Source organism: Meles meles, chromosome 14, assembly GCF_922984935.1.
Source record: "Meles meles chromosome 14, mMelMel3.1 paternal haplotype, whole genome shotgun sequence".
Lineage (NCBI taxonomy): Eukaryota > Metazoa > Chordata > Mammalia > Carnivora > Mustelidae > Meles > Meles meles.
This window is the reverse complement of record NC_060079.1, coordinates 54,087,582-54,106,479: the sequence shown is the minus strand read 5'-3', so window position 1 is coordinate 54,106,479 and position 18,898 is coordinate 54,087,582. Positions and strand designations below refer to the sequence as shown.

At 39.6% G+C, this 18,898-nt stretch overlaps 1 protein-coding gene across 5 annotated transcripts in view; it reads right to left on the bottom strand.

Moving 5' to 3' along the window:
- Positions 1-18,898, bottom strand: part of LMO7 (LIM domain 7) — a 207,034-nt gene that overhangs the window by 40,236 nt on the left and 147,900 nt on the right. For 2 of the 5 annotated variants that reach the window (XM_046028238.1, XM_046028239.1), the window contains exons 7-12: positions 18,724-18,837; positions 14,793-14,991; positions 10,750-11,002; positions 9,541-9,819; positions 7,463-8,182; positions 6,434-6,463 (exon numbers count right to left, since the gene is read on the bottom strand). In XM_046028238.1, the coding sequence (XP_045884194.1) occupies positions 6,434-6,463; positions 7,463-8,182; positions 9,541-9,819; positions 10,750-11,002; positions 14,793-14,991; positions 18,724-18,837 (1,595 nt within the window). The remainder of the gene's footprint in view (positions 1-6,433; positions 6,464-7,462; positions 8,183-9,540; positions 9,820-10,749; positions 11,003-14,792; positions 14,992-18,723; positions 18,838-18,898) is intronic. The other 3 variants (XM_046028240.1, XM_046028242.1, XM_046028241.1) reach the window with 2 other exon arrangements.

Sequence of the window (18,898 nt, the reverse complement as noted above, 5' to 3'; positions counted from 1 at the left end):
TGGGCCTTTAAACTTCACCCTCCCAAGAGTTTGCTATCACCACATTTCTTTTATGATACACTTGCCCTTAGCTAGCTCAGAAATTCAATGGGCCTCTATGCAAATAATTCCCAATCCACAGCCCGGGGCCAGGCCCTACCTTGACTCAATTCCAATTACTTGTTGAATAAATCTGCATGGATATCCCCTAGGCACCTCAGTTGTGAAAGGACCAATTGAAATAATATCTAAGAAGGGTTTTGTAAACTATAACTCACTAAACACATGGTTATTGTTGATGTAGCCAAACTCAATCTTGTCCCCAAACCTGCTTTTCTGCCTGTGGCTGTAAATGGTGTAACCTGCTTCCAATCATCCACATTTGAAACCTAAGAGCCATTTTTCACCTTTGCCTCTCCCTTCTCCCTACTTTCAATTAGTTATCAAGTCCTCTTATTCAGTGTCTTTTTCTTTCCACTTCTTTTGCCAATACCCTAGATCAGAACACAGTCAACTCTTACCTAGACCTTTAAAGTAGCTTAAATTATCACCCAGGCTCCAGGTCTAGTGAACCTGTCTTCAACTGTTCCAACATGAAAGCCCTTCGTCAGTATGTATGCCTTTTTAAATGCCACTCATTCCTCAGGATCCCAAATACACTACACACTGGATGGGTATGTATAACTTTCTATTCATTCTCCACTTGAAAGTCTAACAGACCACTCGAACTTGACTTGTCATAGACCAAAAACATGATTATTCACCCACAACATACTCATCAATGAAATTCAACTCCATCCTCCAGATTTCAGACCAAAAATCTTGGAGTCATCCTAGACGCCTTTTTCTTATACATCATAACTGATCCCATCAGTAAATACTGTCAGTCTACCATCTAATTATAACTAGGATACAACCACTTCTCACCACGTCTACCATTACCACCCTGATCCAAGCCATCGTATCTCCCACGTGGATTAATACAATAACCAGTCTTCCTGCTTCTACCCCTTCCTGCTCAACAGTGTATGCTTAAAGCACAGCCAGAGGGATCTTCTCAGAACTGCACTCAGATCGTGACATCTCCGTATCGTGCACCCACCAGTTTCTTTCCATTTCACACAAGTTAAAAGTAGATTCTTCCAAGACCTAGGACATTACCTGGATCCTGCCCACCTCTCTCGGCTCACCTCCCATCATGCTCCCCTTCACTCACACTGCTCCAGCCAACTGGTTTCCTTGCATCCCAACCTCCTGCTCTTCTACTGACTCTTCAACCAATCATATGGCTTATCTCTTCCAGTCATCAGCTTGGATATCACCTCAGTGTTTCCCTCCCTGGTCACCCGACACAAAAGAGCATATGCCCCTCTCCTTTGGCCACCTTATCCCTCACCCTTTCTCTCCATAGCTTTTATTGCCATTTGAAATGTTTATTGACACATCACCTGCCTCATCCTATAAGAGTACAAAGCAGGAATTTTGTCTCCTGTGTCACCTCGGCCAAGAAGAGTGCCCAGCTCATGGTAGGTGTTGATAAACATGTTGATCTAGAGAATTTTCTACTACTTTGATAATAATTCCTACCTCTTCTATGCCAAAAGTGGTCTGGCCTATCTCTCCACTCCTCTAATGCTTTAGCTATACCTTTCTCCTGGCATTATCATTCAGCATTACAGGGTAGAGTGTGTGTGTGTGTGTGTGTGTGTGTGTGTGTGTGTGTGTGTGTGTGTGTGGCGCACGCGCACACGCACGCACTTAGTTTAGCTCCCTCACAAGTCCACATGTCGTTTGGAGAAAAACACATTAACACATAACAAGGCATGTAGGATACATGCATTTAACACCTGCGGCAAGAATGAGGTATGTTTTTATCATACTTAATCAAGCAAAATAAACTCAAAGTGTTTCTTTTTGTGTGTGTAGGATAAATCAGGATTTCCTCCCCAAAGTTTTGTAAGAAAAGCTTTGTAGGATTTATTGAAGAGTATTAAGGACTTATACATAAAATATATATCAAATTATATACTGGATCTTTAAAAATATATACCTAACTAGGTATGACTATATATAAACCTGACTTATGTGATTTTGAAAATATAAATTCAGCTATAACTGCAAAGAATAAGACTTTTTGTGCTCAGATTTTAACAGACATCCTAAAAAGAGGGAGGAAAAAATTTTTCAGGACCAAGGATTGAGAATAATCTGGATACCCAACACATAAGATTCCATAAGTTCCAGAACACGGAAATGCTAATATTTTAATAATCTTTTGGTAGGAGGGAAGGCTGATAGTCTCGGCTGACCCAGACACATCCATGCATGCTCTATTAGTTCTCACCCTCCTGCACTATAAAACCTTAACACAGTTCTTTTCAGAGAACATGTTCACCATGAACAGAGGCTACATTGTCCTCCTGAGAGCTCAGAGCACAGAGCCTAGCACCCAGGAGGAGATCCCCAGTGTGAACTAAGGGAGTCCAACACCATCCAGAGCAGACTAATCCCTGCGTGAGGCAGAAATGGGAGTTCCCTTTGTTCCTAAGGGTGTAAAGTTACCCAAAGAAAGCCTGGGCACATTCCATTCAGGCTGAACCGAGCACTGAGGACCTGCTAAGGGTTCCAAGCCTGGTAGTGGCACCAATCTGTATCCCAACTTAACATCATTTAGCTTCTCTGAGCCTCAAGTCCTCATCTTCGAAGCAAGGAAGGGATTGTTCTAAGAAAAGGGGGAAGGTTACACCGCTTGTATTTTAATAACCATCAGTGCTATACACCAACTATTCTTGTGAAGGCAAACATAACTGCATGGGATCTCTTGAACAAAACTCCCAACACAGCTTCAGACTAGCGAGGCCACCCCAGGCCACACTGATAAAATCTAGAACTTTCTGAGTACAGAAGTCTTTCAGCCAGATCATGAAGAATTCTTTCCTTCCTTATCAGAATTACCAGTATAACATTAAACTCCTGAGGGCTTACTATGTGCCAGTCACACTGCCAACTGGTCTACCTGGGTTAGTTCATTAAACGATGACCTTGTCCGGGTCTCCCACTCACTAGCTCTACGTCCTTGGGAAAGCTACAAAATCTGTGTCTTTTCCTTTGTGTACCTGCAACACATCTAATACCTACTGTCTGCCTCACAGACTAGAGATAATCTAAGAAGTAAGGGATCATAAGGGACCAACATGTAGAAAATGTCCTAAATATAAAATCACTGATTGCTTTAAACAGCAGGTAGAAATTCCATGATACTAAGTTTGGGATCCCTGGAGTCCTGAACTTTCAGGGGAAGATAGGATATACTTATTTATGCATTTTTGAATATATTTTCATTAGGTGCTGTAGGAATTCTCTAAAGCATAATCAGTATTAAAACCTGGATAACAGGCTCTAGAGTGACTACAAACTACTATGATAATGTAACACAAGAAACATTTCATTTATAGGTTTACGGTCTAAATCAGGTTTTCCCTATAGCAGCACTATAGATATTTTGGGGGTAGAAAATTATTTATCGTAGGGGGCTGTCCTGTGTCTTGCAGGACAATTTAGTGGTATCCCAGGATACAAAAGCACCAGATCACTAGTAGCAAAGTCCCCAACCCACCCAGTGTAACAATCAGAAATGTCTATGGACATTGCTGAATGTCCGCTAGGGACAAGACCCCCAGAAACTCACATCTAATTTATTTGTCCCCTCCTTTTTGTTTTTTTTTTTTTTTTTTTTAAAGAGAGAGAGAGCCATCACAAGTAGGCAGAGAGGCAGGCAGAGAGAGGGGGAAGCAAGCTCCCTGCTGAGCAGAGATCCCGATGCGGGACTCGATCCCAGGACTCTGAGATCATGACCTGAGCTGAAGGCAGAGGCTTAACCCCCTGAGCCACCCAGGCGCCCCTCCTTTTTGTTATTTTAAGTGTCCTCACAGTTCTACAGAATTTTTTTTGGCCAAAACCCACACATGAAATGTACATCTCTTAGTTGTCTCTGGTTACAACTTCACCTTCAATCAGTTTTCATTTCCTGTTGATCCTGGCAATAGATTGAATGGCTTAGTCCTATTACAAGGACTAAATTATAACGACATACCCCTCCAACAACTTGGTCATTCACAGTTTCTGCCAAGAGGCATCATAACCATGTTTTCAACTGTCACAGACCCATACAGACAAATCCATGCAACACAAAAAGCATATATGACAAAATACCACATATAAAGCATCATATTAAAAATAAACAGAGTGACAGATGTTAAATGCCAGTAAAAAGCAAGCCCAAAATGAACAAGCTAAGACTTCAAGAGGTAATATGCGCTCCTCTTTCGCCTGGTCCTTAACCAAAAAGAAAACATTCACGTTACAGGCAGTCATTTTTCAATCACAGGATGTTAAGCAATAAAGATTTTCCAGGTAAGTATTCTAAGCTTAAAAGTGGACAGGATGTCCAAGAAATATCATTAAGAGATATCACTTATTTCCTGTTATATGAACATGTCTAGAAATAGGAAATAAGTTCTAGATGAAATGCCTATACTCAATCCAACTTTTTGTTTTCATTGCAGCAATCGGTTTAAGAAAAACATTGGTAAATGATAGAACACCGAAAAAAAAAAAAATTCCACATAAAAGGTATTGAGGACAAGTGGTATAAAACACACTTTAGTTTTCTGAAGACATATTTGCTTTACTCTCCATTATCTGACAAGTCATGCATTATTCATCAGTCTCAATTTACAGACAACCTTGCTTTATTTGTGTTACCTTGGCGCTAAACTACAAGGGAGACCAGGCTTTAAAACAAATACTGTACTAAGCAACCAAAAATCTGGAAACAGTCTACAGAAGGTATTTGCTGCTGCCAGCTAGAGCCAGAAAGATCCCTAGCTTTCTGAACTTGGCATTTGGGTTCCTCTTCTGTCTTCTTAGCCCAGTCAGACAGGGCACATCCCTCCGGAGGAACACAGGGAGTCACGAAAATAGCTGTGCGTGCTCACGTTCCCAGTTCCCATGCCTGTACTCAGTGTACTTCCATCCTCTTTAAGAAAAACAAACTGCTGCCATTATCAGGTCTTATTAGCAAAGAAAATTCTGGAAGTTTTCATTCAAAATGCTCAAAGCTGCAAAGACTTTTCATTCGTTAAAACAGCTTTCCCGTGATGAATTGAAATGAGCAGATGCTTAAGCGTCATGCTGTCAAGCATTCACCCTCACCAAAGAGAAAGCTTTAAGCCCTGAGGAGCTGGAGAGGGAATAATATGCCTTTGCATGGCACATTGAAAGCATGCTGGGAGACTGATTTTTTAAAATCAGTGGCTGAGAAGCACTTGCAATTAGCTGCCTGTGACTCAGTTACACCTTTGACACCTAGAATGGTCATATGGCTTCAAATAGTAATTTTAGTAGGTTCCAAGACTTCTACACTTTAAAAATTATCCAATCCTATCAAAACCAAAGATTCTTAGAGATGACATAAATCCCAGTGGGGGAAGAGACTTAGTTGCAAAGGCTTACGCAGATTTAAATATTTGACATACTTAAATTTTCTTCTTGTTCAAAAACTATTAACAATTAGATTCACAAAGTCACAGAAAGTCTGATGGAGAATATTAAGATGCATTCACCTGGTTATTCTGCACTAAGAATGAATGATTCTACAGTGTGCAGTAAAAAGTAAAAGTATGGTAGCATTTGCTTTTAACTCCCTGTTACTCTAGAAATGGAAAACATTTCCAGAAGATTTTAAAAGATTTTAATTTTTGCAGTTTTGGGAAGCTGATTTTGGCTTTGTGACACAGCCATATTATAACTTTTTATCCTAATCAGGAATCGTGAAAATGTTTCCAAACTCTACTAAGGAAAAATTAATGTCATTCCTCATCCCAGTTAATAAAGCTCCCCCCAAAATAGGAGTACATAGATAATGCCAACTGTATGAATTCCAACTTCAAAGTGAATGCTAGCATTCCTTTTCTATCATAGATTTTCTAAAATTTTCTAAAATAACTTTATTTGGAAAAATAAGATAAAATAGAATAAAAGAGCTTTATTTGGGCTTCAACAGGCAGAAGTGAGAATTGTGGTCTTTGTAGCAATCAAATACTAAATTAAATATACCCAATCTTAGGCAAGTAATTGTGTTACTTTTATTCAACTCCTTAAATTTAAAAAAAAAAAAAAAAAGGAAAAGAATGGGGAAAAAAAAACTTGAATTTTAAACTTCTAATAAAAAAACCTAACACAGTCACATAGCACTGCATGCACTGTACACTTGGGCACAGAAATATCACCGTTAGGTTGCAAAATTAAGAAAAAATTTCCCATTTTTTAAAATTACATGCACAGCACACAGCGTCCCCATTTAGTGACATGCCAGAATAGAAGTGCAGTGACATTTTACACAAAGGACAAACAATACACAGATTTTTTTTTAACTGTGAACTAAAAAACTTACCCATTCTCACCATAAATCTTTTGAAAGAGTCTAAGAAATCAGAAAACCAAAAATTAAAAGTCACTTTTCAGTTTTGTTACTCTCTAAGTGTTCAATATGTTTACAGTCCTAACTAGAGATGGACAAATCTCAAAAGGTTTTATCCCCTTCTTGATAATGTCTCAATTTCTAATTGATCTCATATTTCAAGGAATCAAATTAAGCAAGATAAATAGTTTCTTAATTTACCCTGAACAAACAAATCCATATCAAGGAGCTTCCTGTTGCCAGGAATAGAAGTTAGATGTGGATCTACTGATTTTAATCAACCTTGTATTTGTCCATCCCAAAGTTCAACAAGCTGAACATCAAAATGGCAAGTTGCACAACACATAAATGCAGACACATCATCATCAAAATGGCCATAATTGCATACAGGTAAAATGTAGTAGACAGCAAATAACATTCATGCATTTTAATAAGGTTTGCACTGAATCTTAAACTATAAATTTAAAAAGTCATATATTTAAAAAAAAAAAGTCATGTATTGATAGTCCAAGGAACCTAGGTCAAAACCAAAAATCATAATTAAGTTAAATGAAATTTGCAATGCCATATTTTAAGGGAAATGTTTACACATAAGTTATACATTCCAAAATATGAGAAACACAGAAAACTAAACTACAACCAGACTGGTTCAGAAAAGCCTGGACATGAGAATATAAAGTCTGTAAACATGGCTGGAAAACATTTTCCGGAAACATCATGTTGCAGATAGTATCATAGTCTTCCTTAAGGCCAAAGGCAAGGTTTGTGTCTACACATTTTAAAACAGGCCTCAAATAGCTGAATTATAGTTGTGCAAATATGGAATTGCACTTTTTCCAAGAAATCACTACAGGTTTCTCACAACAATATAAATTTTTACAGGATGCTTCAAAATGGCTCATGACATGCAGAGTTGGGCGATACAATGCCACTTTCTCACACAGGAAAAGTTACACAAGACCATCCATGACAAGCAAAATCCTTTCAGAAACACACTCTGACCTCTCGACCATCAGCCGTTTCCTGTGCCTAAGTCTGCTGGCCTCCCGGATGGCCTCCCATTTCCGGAGGTCCGCCTCACTGCAGGGACCAGGGGTGAAACTGACAGGAGGCACAGTCGTCCCCAGTTGCCAAGACTGGATCTTGCGAGTCAACATGTCATCTTTCTTCTGCCTGTAGGAAGGCACTAATACTCTACAGCTCTTTCTTTTTTCTGTGGGTGGGCGTGTCCTTTCAAGTACACAGAGGAATTTTGCTTGAATTTCTGGAGGAAGAGTCCAGGGTTCCGGGAATGGGACCGGTTGGTATCTATCTGGGGCCCCTGACAGAGGCACCTCTTTTTTCTGTGCTGGAATTCGGCGAACAATCATATCATCTTTTTCTAGATCTGGAAGTACAAGTTCACCTTCTCTACACTGCAGAATTATATCTCGCTCTACAGGATCATCTTGCTCGGAAAACCTTCTAAAGTCTTCAAAAGCCCGGAGAACATACGGATTTGCATGGAAAGCTCCAGTCTTTCTGACAAAGAAATCATCATTCTCTAAGTCAGGATCGAGGGTTGACATCTCAAGGTCATCTCTTTTATACCCCGGTGCAGAAGAGAGATTCTTTCTGCGTGTTATGAGTCTTGGGCCAGCAGTGGGATCAATTTTGATATTTGTTTCAGAAGACAAGATGTCATCAGAGTATGTTTGGAGTGCCTGAAGTAATAAAAACTGACTGAAGCACAGAAAAGAAAAAGGAAGGGAGAGTCTTAATAAGTTTAGGTTGAAAAGGTAATTAGGCAGCAGAGCAACTAGCCCGTTACCATGGGTGAATTATTTTAGGGTACCTTGGGAGAGATTCCTGCTTGGAAGAAAGACTAGCCTTTAATGCCATCACACTTGACCTTCTTGGATACCATTTAAAGAAGCAAATGCAGAGGGTACTTCTCAGCAAAGGTGGGCACCAGCCAGGTCAACTGATGGGGCTAGAACGTGGACAGAGCGCACCTGCCTCTCTGTCTTACATACATTTGCTTTCTCCCTTCCCTTATTCTGTTAGCCACAGTGATGTAGTCCCCATCCCAGAAAAGCAGCAATAATCTTGATGAGATCAAAGAGTTGGTCATCAAGCACTTTATGCAATCAGGTAGTCAGCATAATTTAAAAAAGAAAAGAAAAGAAAATGCGTGAACCTTTCAAAAAGACCCTGTTGAGTCTTTTCATTGCCTTTTCCCACCAGACTGGCAGGCCCTGGTGTTTATATAAAAGTTATTTCCTTTCTCCACATCTCCACACAGAACACAACCATATACTAAGTTCAACTTTCACAAAAGATTTTTAGAAATAGTTTTCCAAAAGATTTGACTATGCCCCATATAACTATGTACTATCCTGTACATCACTGCGCTGAGGAATATTTAACTTTATAGATTTCCAAGCTTATGTGCTCCCACAGAAAGCAATGCATCATATATTAGAATTTTGTGCTAAATATTATGAACGAGGTGTCAGGATCCAGCGCGTCACGGTCAGAGATTAATGGAGCAGCAGCAGCTGGCACAGGGGTCCCAGGCCAGACTCAAGGCGGGCAGGCTCATGCACACAGATACACCTGGGCTCCTCGGAGGCACTGCTGCTTCTCCTGGCTGCATGGGTGTCCCGGGAGTTCCTGGCCCCTTTGGTAGCCAATTCCAGCAGAAGTGAACGTCTTTGGCAGCTGCTGTCTAGCCTATGTTTTGCTTTTTGGATTCTACTAAAAATGGAGGAGCTTCTGTCCGAGCCCAAATCCTCATCCTCAGAATCTGAATTCCTCCTACTGTAGAGCGATGCAGAGAAAGGAGGGAGGGGAGGAGAAAGAGTTGGAGAAAACTACAACTACTGAAAATCCTGTCATGCAGAAGGCTTTCTAAGATCCAGGTCCTAAGGTTTAAATTTAAAAGCTTTTTTTTTTTTTTTTTGCAGTTATAGAGGTTCTCTGGTATTGAAGAGAAAAGTAACTTTTCTCTCTCTCTCTCCTAAGCAGCACACATAGAATGCACCTAGCCAGGGTGCCGAAGGAACACTAGGACAACAGAAACGTGCACAGAGACAAACCTGAATCCCTGAAATTCTTTATACCATGGTCTGTAAGTCTCTCTTTTTATTCTTTTCCAGTTCACATCTTCTGGGATCCAGCATTTGGGAAGAAACTGATCAAAAGCATTCCCTGGGTTTGGCATGACTGGACTTAGCTTTCGCACATAAAGATCATCCTTGATGGTGTTGGGCAAGCTTGTCTTTTCTTCTTCCACTTCCAAGTAACAAGAGGACTTTGAAGCTTCTTGTACTCTTGGCCAGTTCTCCACATTTCTGCCCCAAGTTCTCCTCTCGTTACTGTTCAAAACATCCAACCGGTTAAGATACCGAATGACAATTTGTGACACAGAACAAAAAGTCATGCTTTTTGGCTCACAGAGTTTATGCCACTGGATGGGACAAATTAGTAGCCATTCTCAGCATTATAGTTCCTAGAACAAAGTTAAGGCATTATAATGGCCTCTCATTTTAATTAGAGAATAACTTAATACACAAGGACCAAAGATAATTATAAGATGTGTTAAAAAGAGACAAACTGCAAACAACCTGGAGTGTTATGTATTAAAACCAACATCACAGACACTCTGATCTGGGAGAATTTTTCTGACCTCGTCAGTGCGTACGGCCCAGGGACTAATGTGTCAGCAGGAGGAAACCTTGGTGAGTAAGAGCTAGCAGAGGTGGTTTTCGATGTGAAACACTCGGGCCTCTTTTTCACTCGGAATCTACGGTTGGCTAAGTCATCCAAAACTATATCAGGCAACCTTCGTTCATCCTCGGAGTCCGAACCACTTTCAGAACCATACACTTCCTTCTGACAGCAAGTTGCATTTGACAAATCCCACTCTGCTCTGCTAATTTGATGGGAAATTAAAGGACTGTCTCTGTGTCCACTGAGATCGATCAAGACAGGGGAAAAAATGGAAGAAAATAACTGCTCAAAATGAACAACAAAAGTCATCTAATCAGCTGAAGGATGTCATTAGGCTAGAGGCATGCATCTAAAAAAAGAACCGGCTCTTCCTAAGCTGACACTTTAAATGGAAGAAATATCATCAGGATATGCATGACTAGAGATATAGGTAAGAAAAAAATTTTTTCATTATTGAAATTTATTATCCATGAAATACATCTTAAGAACCATTCCTTTTCCCATATTTAAAATCCCAGCAAATTCACAAAGCATACTGAATTTTAAAACACCATCATCTGCTTGCATCCCAGTACCTTGGAAACGTTCCATCTGCTTCTGGATACACCGGGCTGGCCCAACTTCTTCTGTTATCCTCATTTTTGTCCGGCTTTTTCTTCCTCAGTGGCGCCGGCACATAGGACGGCTGTCTACTTTTATTGGGCAAAAAACGGTTGAACGGTAAAGCAGATTTTGGTTCAATGGCTGAAATCCTTCGATAGGACATATCATCTTTATTGTAATCCTGCATTTTGGATGTAAATTCAGAATCTGTGTCACTTTCACAACCTATAAAAAAGGCAAGAGAATTTGCTTTAGTCTCCAGATCATTTGTCTAACTGAACCCACACAGCAAGCCTGCTTTGTCCTTCCCTTGGAAACCCGGGGCTCTTCTGCTAACTCTGGGGAATATTTTTAGAAATTTGTCATGAAGTTGTGATAAGATCCATTAGGAGGAACTTGCTTTGCATACTGTAGGCGCACGCGCTACATTCTTTTACTGTTTTATCATCTAAGCAGAAAACGTCCCCATTAACCACTGAATTCGTTCTCTTCCCAATATTCCTTGCCCCTGTGACTTTACATCAAATTTATTGGTGGGATGCAATAAATCTGTAATGAGTAACACGTAGCGATTGAGTCAAAGACGCCTAAAATGAGATCAAAGAGTCATTCAAGGGAAAGTCCGTAATTTAAAATAAAGCACGCCGTTGTCTCAAATTTCTGTGAGGTGAGAGATAAGGGAGTACATGGAAAGAGAAGCAGAAAGCACAATATCACAAAGGGGTTAGCCAGATCCTTGTGAGACCTCTAGAAGCAAGAGTCACACATCAGAGAGGAGGCTGGGACTTTAGAAATGATTTGGTCCAAAGGAATATCAAGTCTCACTCCTAAACAAACACACACAACTCAAGGTTTTTTTGAGGGTGGCCGTGGAAATATTGGGAAACTTGTGTTTTGATCCCAAATCATTCAAACACAAATTCAAAACAATGTACTTGGACACACCTCAAGGTCAGACAGATACAAATACTGATCTGTTTTTATAAAATAAATAAGTCTTCTCTTTTTAAAGGAAAAGGAGGAAAAGAGGCTACAAAATACTACTAGAGATCCAAGCTGAGTTGTACCCCTTATCTGCCCTTTTCTTCCTGCCTCTGTGTATCTGTAAAGAAAGTTTGCAGATGTTTCTTGCTTCCCACCAGGGCTCCCTGAGAGCATGGCCATGCTCCATACCCACGGACCTGAGGACCTGAGAACCGTAGCCTCTCAGCACTAAGAACCCCTGTAAGGTTAACCTGTGCTGGAGCCAGTCTGGCCTCCTCTCTCCTGCTCACCAGAAATCTACAGTCAGTAACACTGAGAATAGCCTACAGGAAATGGTTGAGCACATCCCTGTGAGACCAGGAGGCCGGAACAGAGTAAGGGAGAAAAGGCAGAAAGGGAGGAAACAGCAGCAGCTATGACCAGGAGGGGTAAGAGTCAATCTGATGCTTCATTTTTACCACCTCCTAAATATGACATCTTTGGCAAATAAGAAAGATCTTAAAGAGTTTTGCCAGGGGCGCCTGGGTGGCTCAGTGGGTTAAAGCCTCTGCTTTCGGCTCAGGTCATTTTCTTGGGGTCCTGGGATCGAGTCCTGCATCGGGCTCTCTGCTCGGCAAGGGGCCTGCTTCCCAACCCCCTCTCTCTGCCTGCCTCTCTGCCTGCTTGTGATCTCTGTCTGTCAAATAAATAAATAAAATCTTTTAAAAATTAAAAAAAAAAAAAGAGTTTTGCCAAAATGTGTACTTGTGAACTTTTAAAGACACAGGGAGATTATTCTACATTGGAATATTTAAACTTAAAATCTCTTTATTTTTGAGTCCAGTGGAGTTTCCTACAGAGTAGGCAAATATTCTCGATAGAATAAGGGGTTTTATGTAAAACCAAGCACCTTGACTCTGCAATGCTGTTAACCGAAAAATATTACCCTAACAGTGGAGATCAGTTTGGGATTACAACCAGTAGGTAGCAGAATTTCAGCACAATGATCACAAAAGTTCGATTATCTGTGCGGCCAGTAGGCTTTTCTTCTCTTCCTCAGTTGTAAGGACTTAGCCTTCCCTTTGCCCTCTTCAAACAAGCTCTGCGACTCCCTCCCCACTATCAGGAAGCAGGGGGACAGTGGCCTTCTGCTTTCCGTCACATGTACCAGGCATCCACTCCAGCAAGTATCTGAGGAGAGGACTTTCATTCCACACCATAGGCCCACTAAATGGGAAGCACCGGAAGTCTATTCCCACATGCCCTCAGTCTTTGGGGGCTGGATACATGTAAACAGTGCATGTGTTAGGTTACCCAGTCAGCACTAAGCAATATAGTACATTGAGAATTTCAGCCTCTGCTTTTACAGCTTTAATCACTCAGATGAATTATAAGCTCAGATTCATTTCCTTAAAACTGTGCTAGTCATCTGGGCTATGGAAATGTTAGAGAGAAGACGACAGACAGGAGACAACCAACAAACACAGCAGTAAATATAAAAGGTTAACTCTTAGATAGCTATTTACTTTTTTAATTTCTTTTTTTTTAAAGATTTTATTTATTTATTTGACAGAGAGAGATCACAAGTAGGCAGAGAGGCAAGCAGAGAGAGAGGAGGAAGCAGGCTCCCCGCTGAGCAGAGCGCCCAATGCGGGGCTTGATCCCAGGACCCTGAGATCATGACCTGAGCTGAAGGCAGAGGCTTTAACCCACTGAGCCACCCAGGCGCCCCTACTTTTTAAATTTCAAATGTCACTACTGCTCTAAAACCTAAGAATGCAGGGGTTGGTGATACTTAATTTGTTGATTAATTTTCTTTTGCAAAACCAAATCCATCATACATCACTTTTATGTAAATTTACATCAGAACAACAACAGATGTTGTTGTTGATGACTGTGTGCTGAGTATTTAGGACAAGTATAAGGTACTCTGAGGTACCTCGGAAAAACAAGATGTATAAGTAATGTACAGAGAAAGGGGTAAATATGTGTAAAGCGAACACAGTACAATGTCATGGTAGAACTAGGTGGCCAGAACATGGGTCTTCAACTGTAAAATTCTTTCAACTTTGCTGAGGTTTTAAACATTTTGTTATAAGAACCTTAGGAAAAACAACTAAAAATTTAAATGTGATTATCAATATAACTAGCAAAATAAAATCCCTAACAATCTAGCACAAATTCATGACCAGAACTCTCAGTGTTTTCATGTTGATGGTAGAAGCACAGAAATTTTACTGGTGGTTTCAATCTACGCAAATTTGAATTGTTAGAGGTACACAGTCAGAAATTTCTGACACCACCCAATGGCCACTGGAAGAAGACATACACTTAAATAACTGATTAGGATTTTGAAAGAAGGGTCCTCTCATAACAGAGTAACTTTCATTTGCATGTTCTTTCCTCACACCGCCCTGGATTTACTCTGGACTAATAGAAGCAAAAGAGGTTTTCTAATACCATGCTAGTATGGCTATTTAATTTATCAAGGTTTAGCATAATACTCCATCGTGATAGGTATCAATCTTTTTGAGGGAGAGAATTACGGAAATATTCTTCTTGCTTTTCCTTAAGAGAAGTTTTTTTTTTTTTCCCTTTTGGGGAGAAAATTACTCGGGATCTAGAACAGACTTTTATAGAATCTTTCTTTTTTATGTGTAAATGTATCAGTGAATAGGTCTCAGAGCACAGATTATTAAACTTGAATCTGGAGAAAAGAGAATGAGGATAGATTATCACTGATTGAACAGGTCTTGGTTAATAGTCTCCCTGCTTTCCTCTAAACATGGAAGGATTTAAAAAAAAAAAAAAGTGAAAACTATCACCATTCTAGTGGTGATACAGTGAGGAAGGAATGAGAAAGACAAAGGAAAAGAAAAGGAGAAAGAAAAGGAAAAAAAAACAACCCTCAATATTCTAGTCTCTGTGAAAATCCACATTTTGGTAAAATGTTTTTGCCCCAATAGATTTTTCTCCACTTTTCTCCTACCATTCCCAAATTTCTCGTAACACACAAACACATTAAAAGTAAACAGTCAAAAATGCAACTCACCCTCACGTCCACCTCTCAGTGTGATATCAGAAGAGCAGCTTGTGAATGACCTAGACCCCAGGGAGTCCAAGCTTTCGAAGGAATCTTCTCGCTTATGGTTGCCTGGAGAAGTAGGAAATTCTCCACGTTCAGCACACCAGATATCCCCGTAACCGCTGTCCCTGCCGCTCCTTTTCAGGCAGCTGGAGTCTTCAAGAGCCTAAAGGAAAATTTTTAAAGAAGTTATTATAAACTTCCAAAAATGCAATCAGTCTTTACTTGTTTGCAGAGCTCAAGTTGTGCTATTTTTGATAGGGGAGGCAATGAGATTTCTCTGTGAACCATAAAAAGAAAATCTGGCAAAAATCAGTGTAAATCTGTAAATGTTTCCACACAATACTTGACACCTTTGTAACAATAAGGAGGTATTAAAAAAAAAGGAGGCATTCAATATTATTTAATAAAAGACTATCATTTATTTAAAAATAATGGGGGAACATTTTAAGAGAAGAAAAGCTAATAATACATTGAAGTGCTAAAATCAGTGATTATTTATCTGGCAATAAACATGAAAGGAGTCAAAGCAAAAAGCCAACCTTAATTTTGATATCCAAAAGGAAGTGAGTTCATAAGATTATAGTCAGCCTACCTCCAGGTAATATTTGGAGGTTTTATAATGAAGTCACTGTAATTATCATGGTTTCTTAACAAAAACCTTTAAAAACAGAAAGAAGGGCAAGGGCAGCAAGCACACACCACAGAATTCACTCATCTTCATTGATTACAAAAAACCTAGATCCGCCAAGAAAGCAGACTTGTTTGTGGGTATTCAAAATTTACTTTCTCTGAACCCAAATAAGTATTTGTTCGGCTCGTGTAAGACATATATATAGACATGTAACAAACATGATTAGCCATAGGTTTGTAAATTATACAGAACTTCATTTAAAAGCATAATTTGGGGGGAACCTGGCTCACTCAGGAGGAAAGCGTGTGACTCTTGATTTTGGAGTTATAAGTTTGATCCCTATGTTGGGTGCAGAGATTATTTAAAAGTAAAATCTTTAGAAGATCTGGTATTTAGATATTTTAGATATGTGAGACATATTTAGAAGATATATATATGTGTGTATATATATATATAGCATTATTTTGAATAACATTTCTCTATGAAAATGTTAACAGCAAAATAAAGCTAGACTTTTTAAAATTAGAATTTCAATAAAATTATAAAGTCCTTAGCACTGTCCCAATATATAGTAATCAAAGAATATCTATGGCTAACTTTTTCCTACAGTGAAGGTGAATTTGTCATTAGCGGACAAATCAGATGAGCTAACTACAGAGAGTTTGAAGAATGCAGGAATTCCTAACACCTAGACGTAATATCTGAATCTTGATTAAATCAGAATTCAGATAAAATAAGCCATCAACAAAAGTTGGGAGACAGTTGGCTAATTTTGAATATGGACTTGCTATTAGATGGAAGGGAACATTTACTAATTTCCTTCAGTATAACAGACATTGCGGCTATATGGAGGAATACTTTTACTCCTAAGAGATGCTTGCTAAGTTTTTAGAGGTGAGAGATCTGTAATTTACCTTGAAATGATTAAGTAGAAACAAATGAATGGTTAGACAAGTAAAGCCCATATGGGAAGATTTTAATAGTTGAGCCGGATGGCACATTTCTGGGTATTTGGTGTACGATTCTTTCAACTTTCAATTGTGAACATTTTCAACATATGGATAAAGTTGAAAAAAGAATGTGCACAATGCATAACTAGCAGCTGTCCTGGGCACACTTTTGGCTGAGACTAGATCTGTCCATTCTTGGCTGAACTCTCTGACCAATATACGAAGCACCCCTAAGGTCTAGTGGATTTATGTGAGATTTCATATACATTAGACACCAGGTACCCCGGCATTAGAGTTGGCAACGTGCCATGAAAACGTGAGCACCTACAACTTGCATCTCATTTCCAAGGAGATGGGGAAGCTGGGCCTAGTGCTGACACCACCAAAATACTTCTCAAAATATAAAAAGATTGTAACATTTCTGAGTAAATTTTTAGATCCATCAGTTTTCTCAGATACGTACTTGTTGAATCTCAGAGTCCTTGACACAAAGAGAGATGATTTTTGATCTCATAAAATGTTCAAGTTATTGATGAGGGGCCACTTCAGTGATAAAAGAACCTGAGTCTGGCTCTGGTGCCTGGTTTTTACAAGAACTTCCCTCTGACCAGTCACCTAAAATGAGTCACCTCCAGTTTATAAGATGACTCAGGTATGACAGCTTACCAACTGTGGTTTTTAACTGACACTCCGGTTTGGCCATTAAGCATTATCTATTTCAGTGTGAAACACTTGAACACAGTGACTGTTAACAGAACAGATGCGAAACAGTGACCAGATAGATATATTGAGACACTTCTTATGGCCATCCCCATTCCATAATAATGGACTGGAAACAGCTATAGTTTTATCTATGAAAATGTTTTACCGACTCTGGTTTTGACACTAGTGACAGGAAACAGCTTTGAATAAAGAATTCCCCAGCACAAACGCTGTACTAGGATTATTCAAGCTGAGTCAGACTGCCATAAAAAGAACCAAAGGCTGGAAGAGAGCACTAATACAGAAGCCAAAGTCCCATACTATTCTTAACGGGAAGTTTTCTTGGCTGACATAACTGTGAGGCGAGGCTCTGCTCCTGTCCCAACCTACCTCCACCGTTATCCGTCACAGCCTGATCCTCGCCCACTGCAGTGACCTGCCTCTTCATCTGTCTCCCTCAGACAGTGGTGCTCTAGGAGGATGGCCTTTTGTGAGTGTTCTCCCAACATCTAGAACAACGCTTGTGTGGGATAACTCTAATACCTGAATTAATTCTTTCAAGAAATTTGAGTGAAATACTATCAACTCTCTCCAATTCAAAAAAAATAAAAATCAGGAAGGAATACCTATAATCTCATCTTTCTACAATGTATATGGCTGGGCTTGGGCAAAAGTATTTGAAGATCAGAGTCAATGTAAGGCAAGGGGCTCATCTTCATCATAACTTAACATTTCTATCTTCCAATCATGGTAACTAACATTACATCCTTACAATGTGCCACAGACTAATGTTAAATACCTTCTCAGTACAATGCCATTTAATCATCATAAAAATCCATGGAGCAACTACTGCTAATTAGATGGTAGCATATTAATTTAGCTACCTCTTTTCTTCTGAGCACTGCAAATTCTCCCAGATCAATATTCCCCTAGAAAAGTTAATTTTCCCATTTGGATCTTACAAAAGAAAATTTGCTACAACTGTGGTCAGCCCTAGCACTGGACTCTTCCTCAAAGAACACTTAAACATTCAAAAGCTGCAAGATGAACTCCAAGATATAAAGGACTAGAAATGTGTCTAGAACAAAAGATTCTAATTTAAATCCCTTATCACATTCCATGTAACAGCATTTACTGCCCTCCAGGTAAAAGCAGCAATATGGCAGAATCGTGGGGAAACTGGAGCATGGGCACTGAAGGTATAATGACTCATGACAAGATATTAAGACAGAGAGACTGAGTAAATTCCACACCTATAATAGTCCTAAAGCACCTCTCTACTACAGGTTGAGTTCCTAAAATAGAGAGAGTTAAGTTATATCAAGGGCCTTCGAAAGGAAGCAAATGAGTAGGTCATTGAATTACCTAAAACTAAGAAAGAAATAGCTAGACTCACTCACTCCTTGGTGGTAGCGTATAAAGCTGGTAACAACCCTTTCTACCCAGCACAATCTAGAGTGGAACAAAGATAATAGGAGCTGCCGTATTTGTTAGAAGAGGGGAAGAAGGAAGAGGAGAAGTGGAAGGAAAGGAATATAGGGAGGTGGGGGAAGGAGGAGAAAGTAGTAGTATTGGGAACAGTAGTCATCTCATCCAGATGTGGTTTCCTTACCTTAGTCAGAGCTTGTCCTAGAAGATTCTCAAAGGCTTTCAAATTAAGATAGGGTCCATTATAGTACGGGTTACTCTGTGCTTTTCTTCCCAACCAGTACAATGTTATCAAAACCTTGAAAAAGTCCACGAAAACAACAAGATCAGTCTAATTAGTAACTAACTGTAAGTCCAGG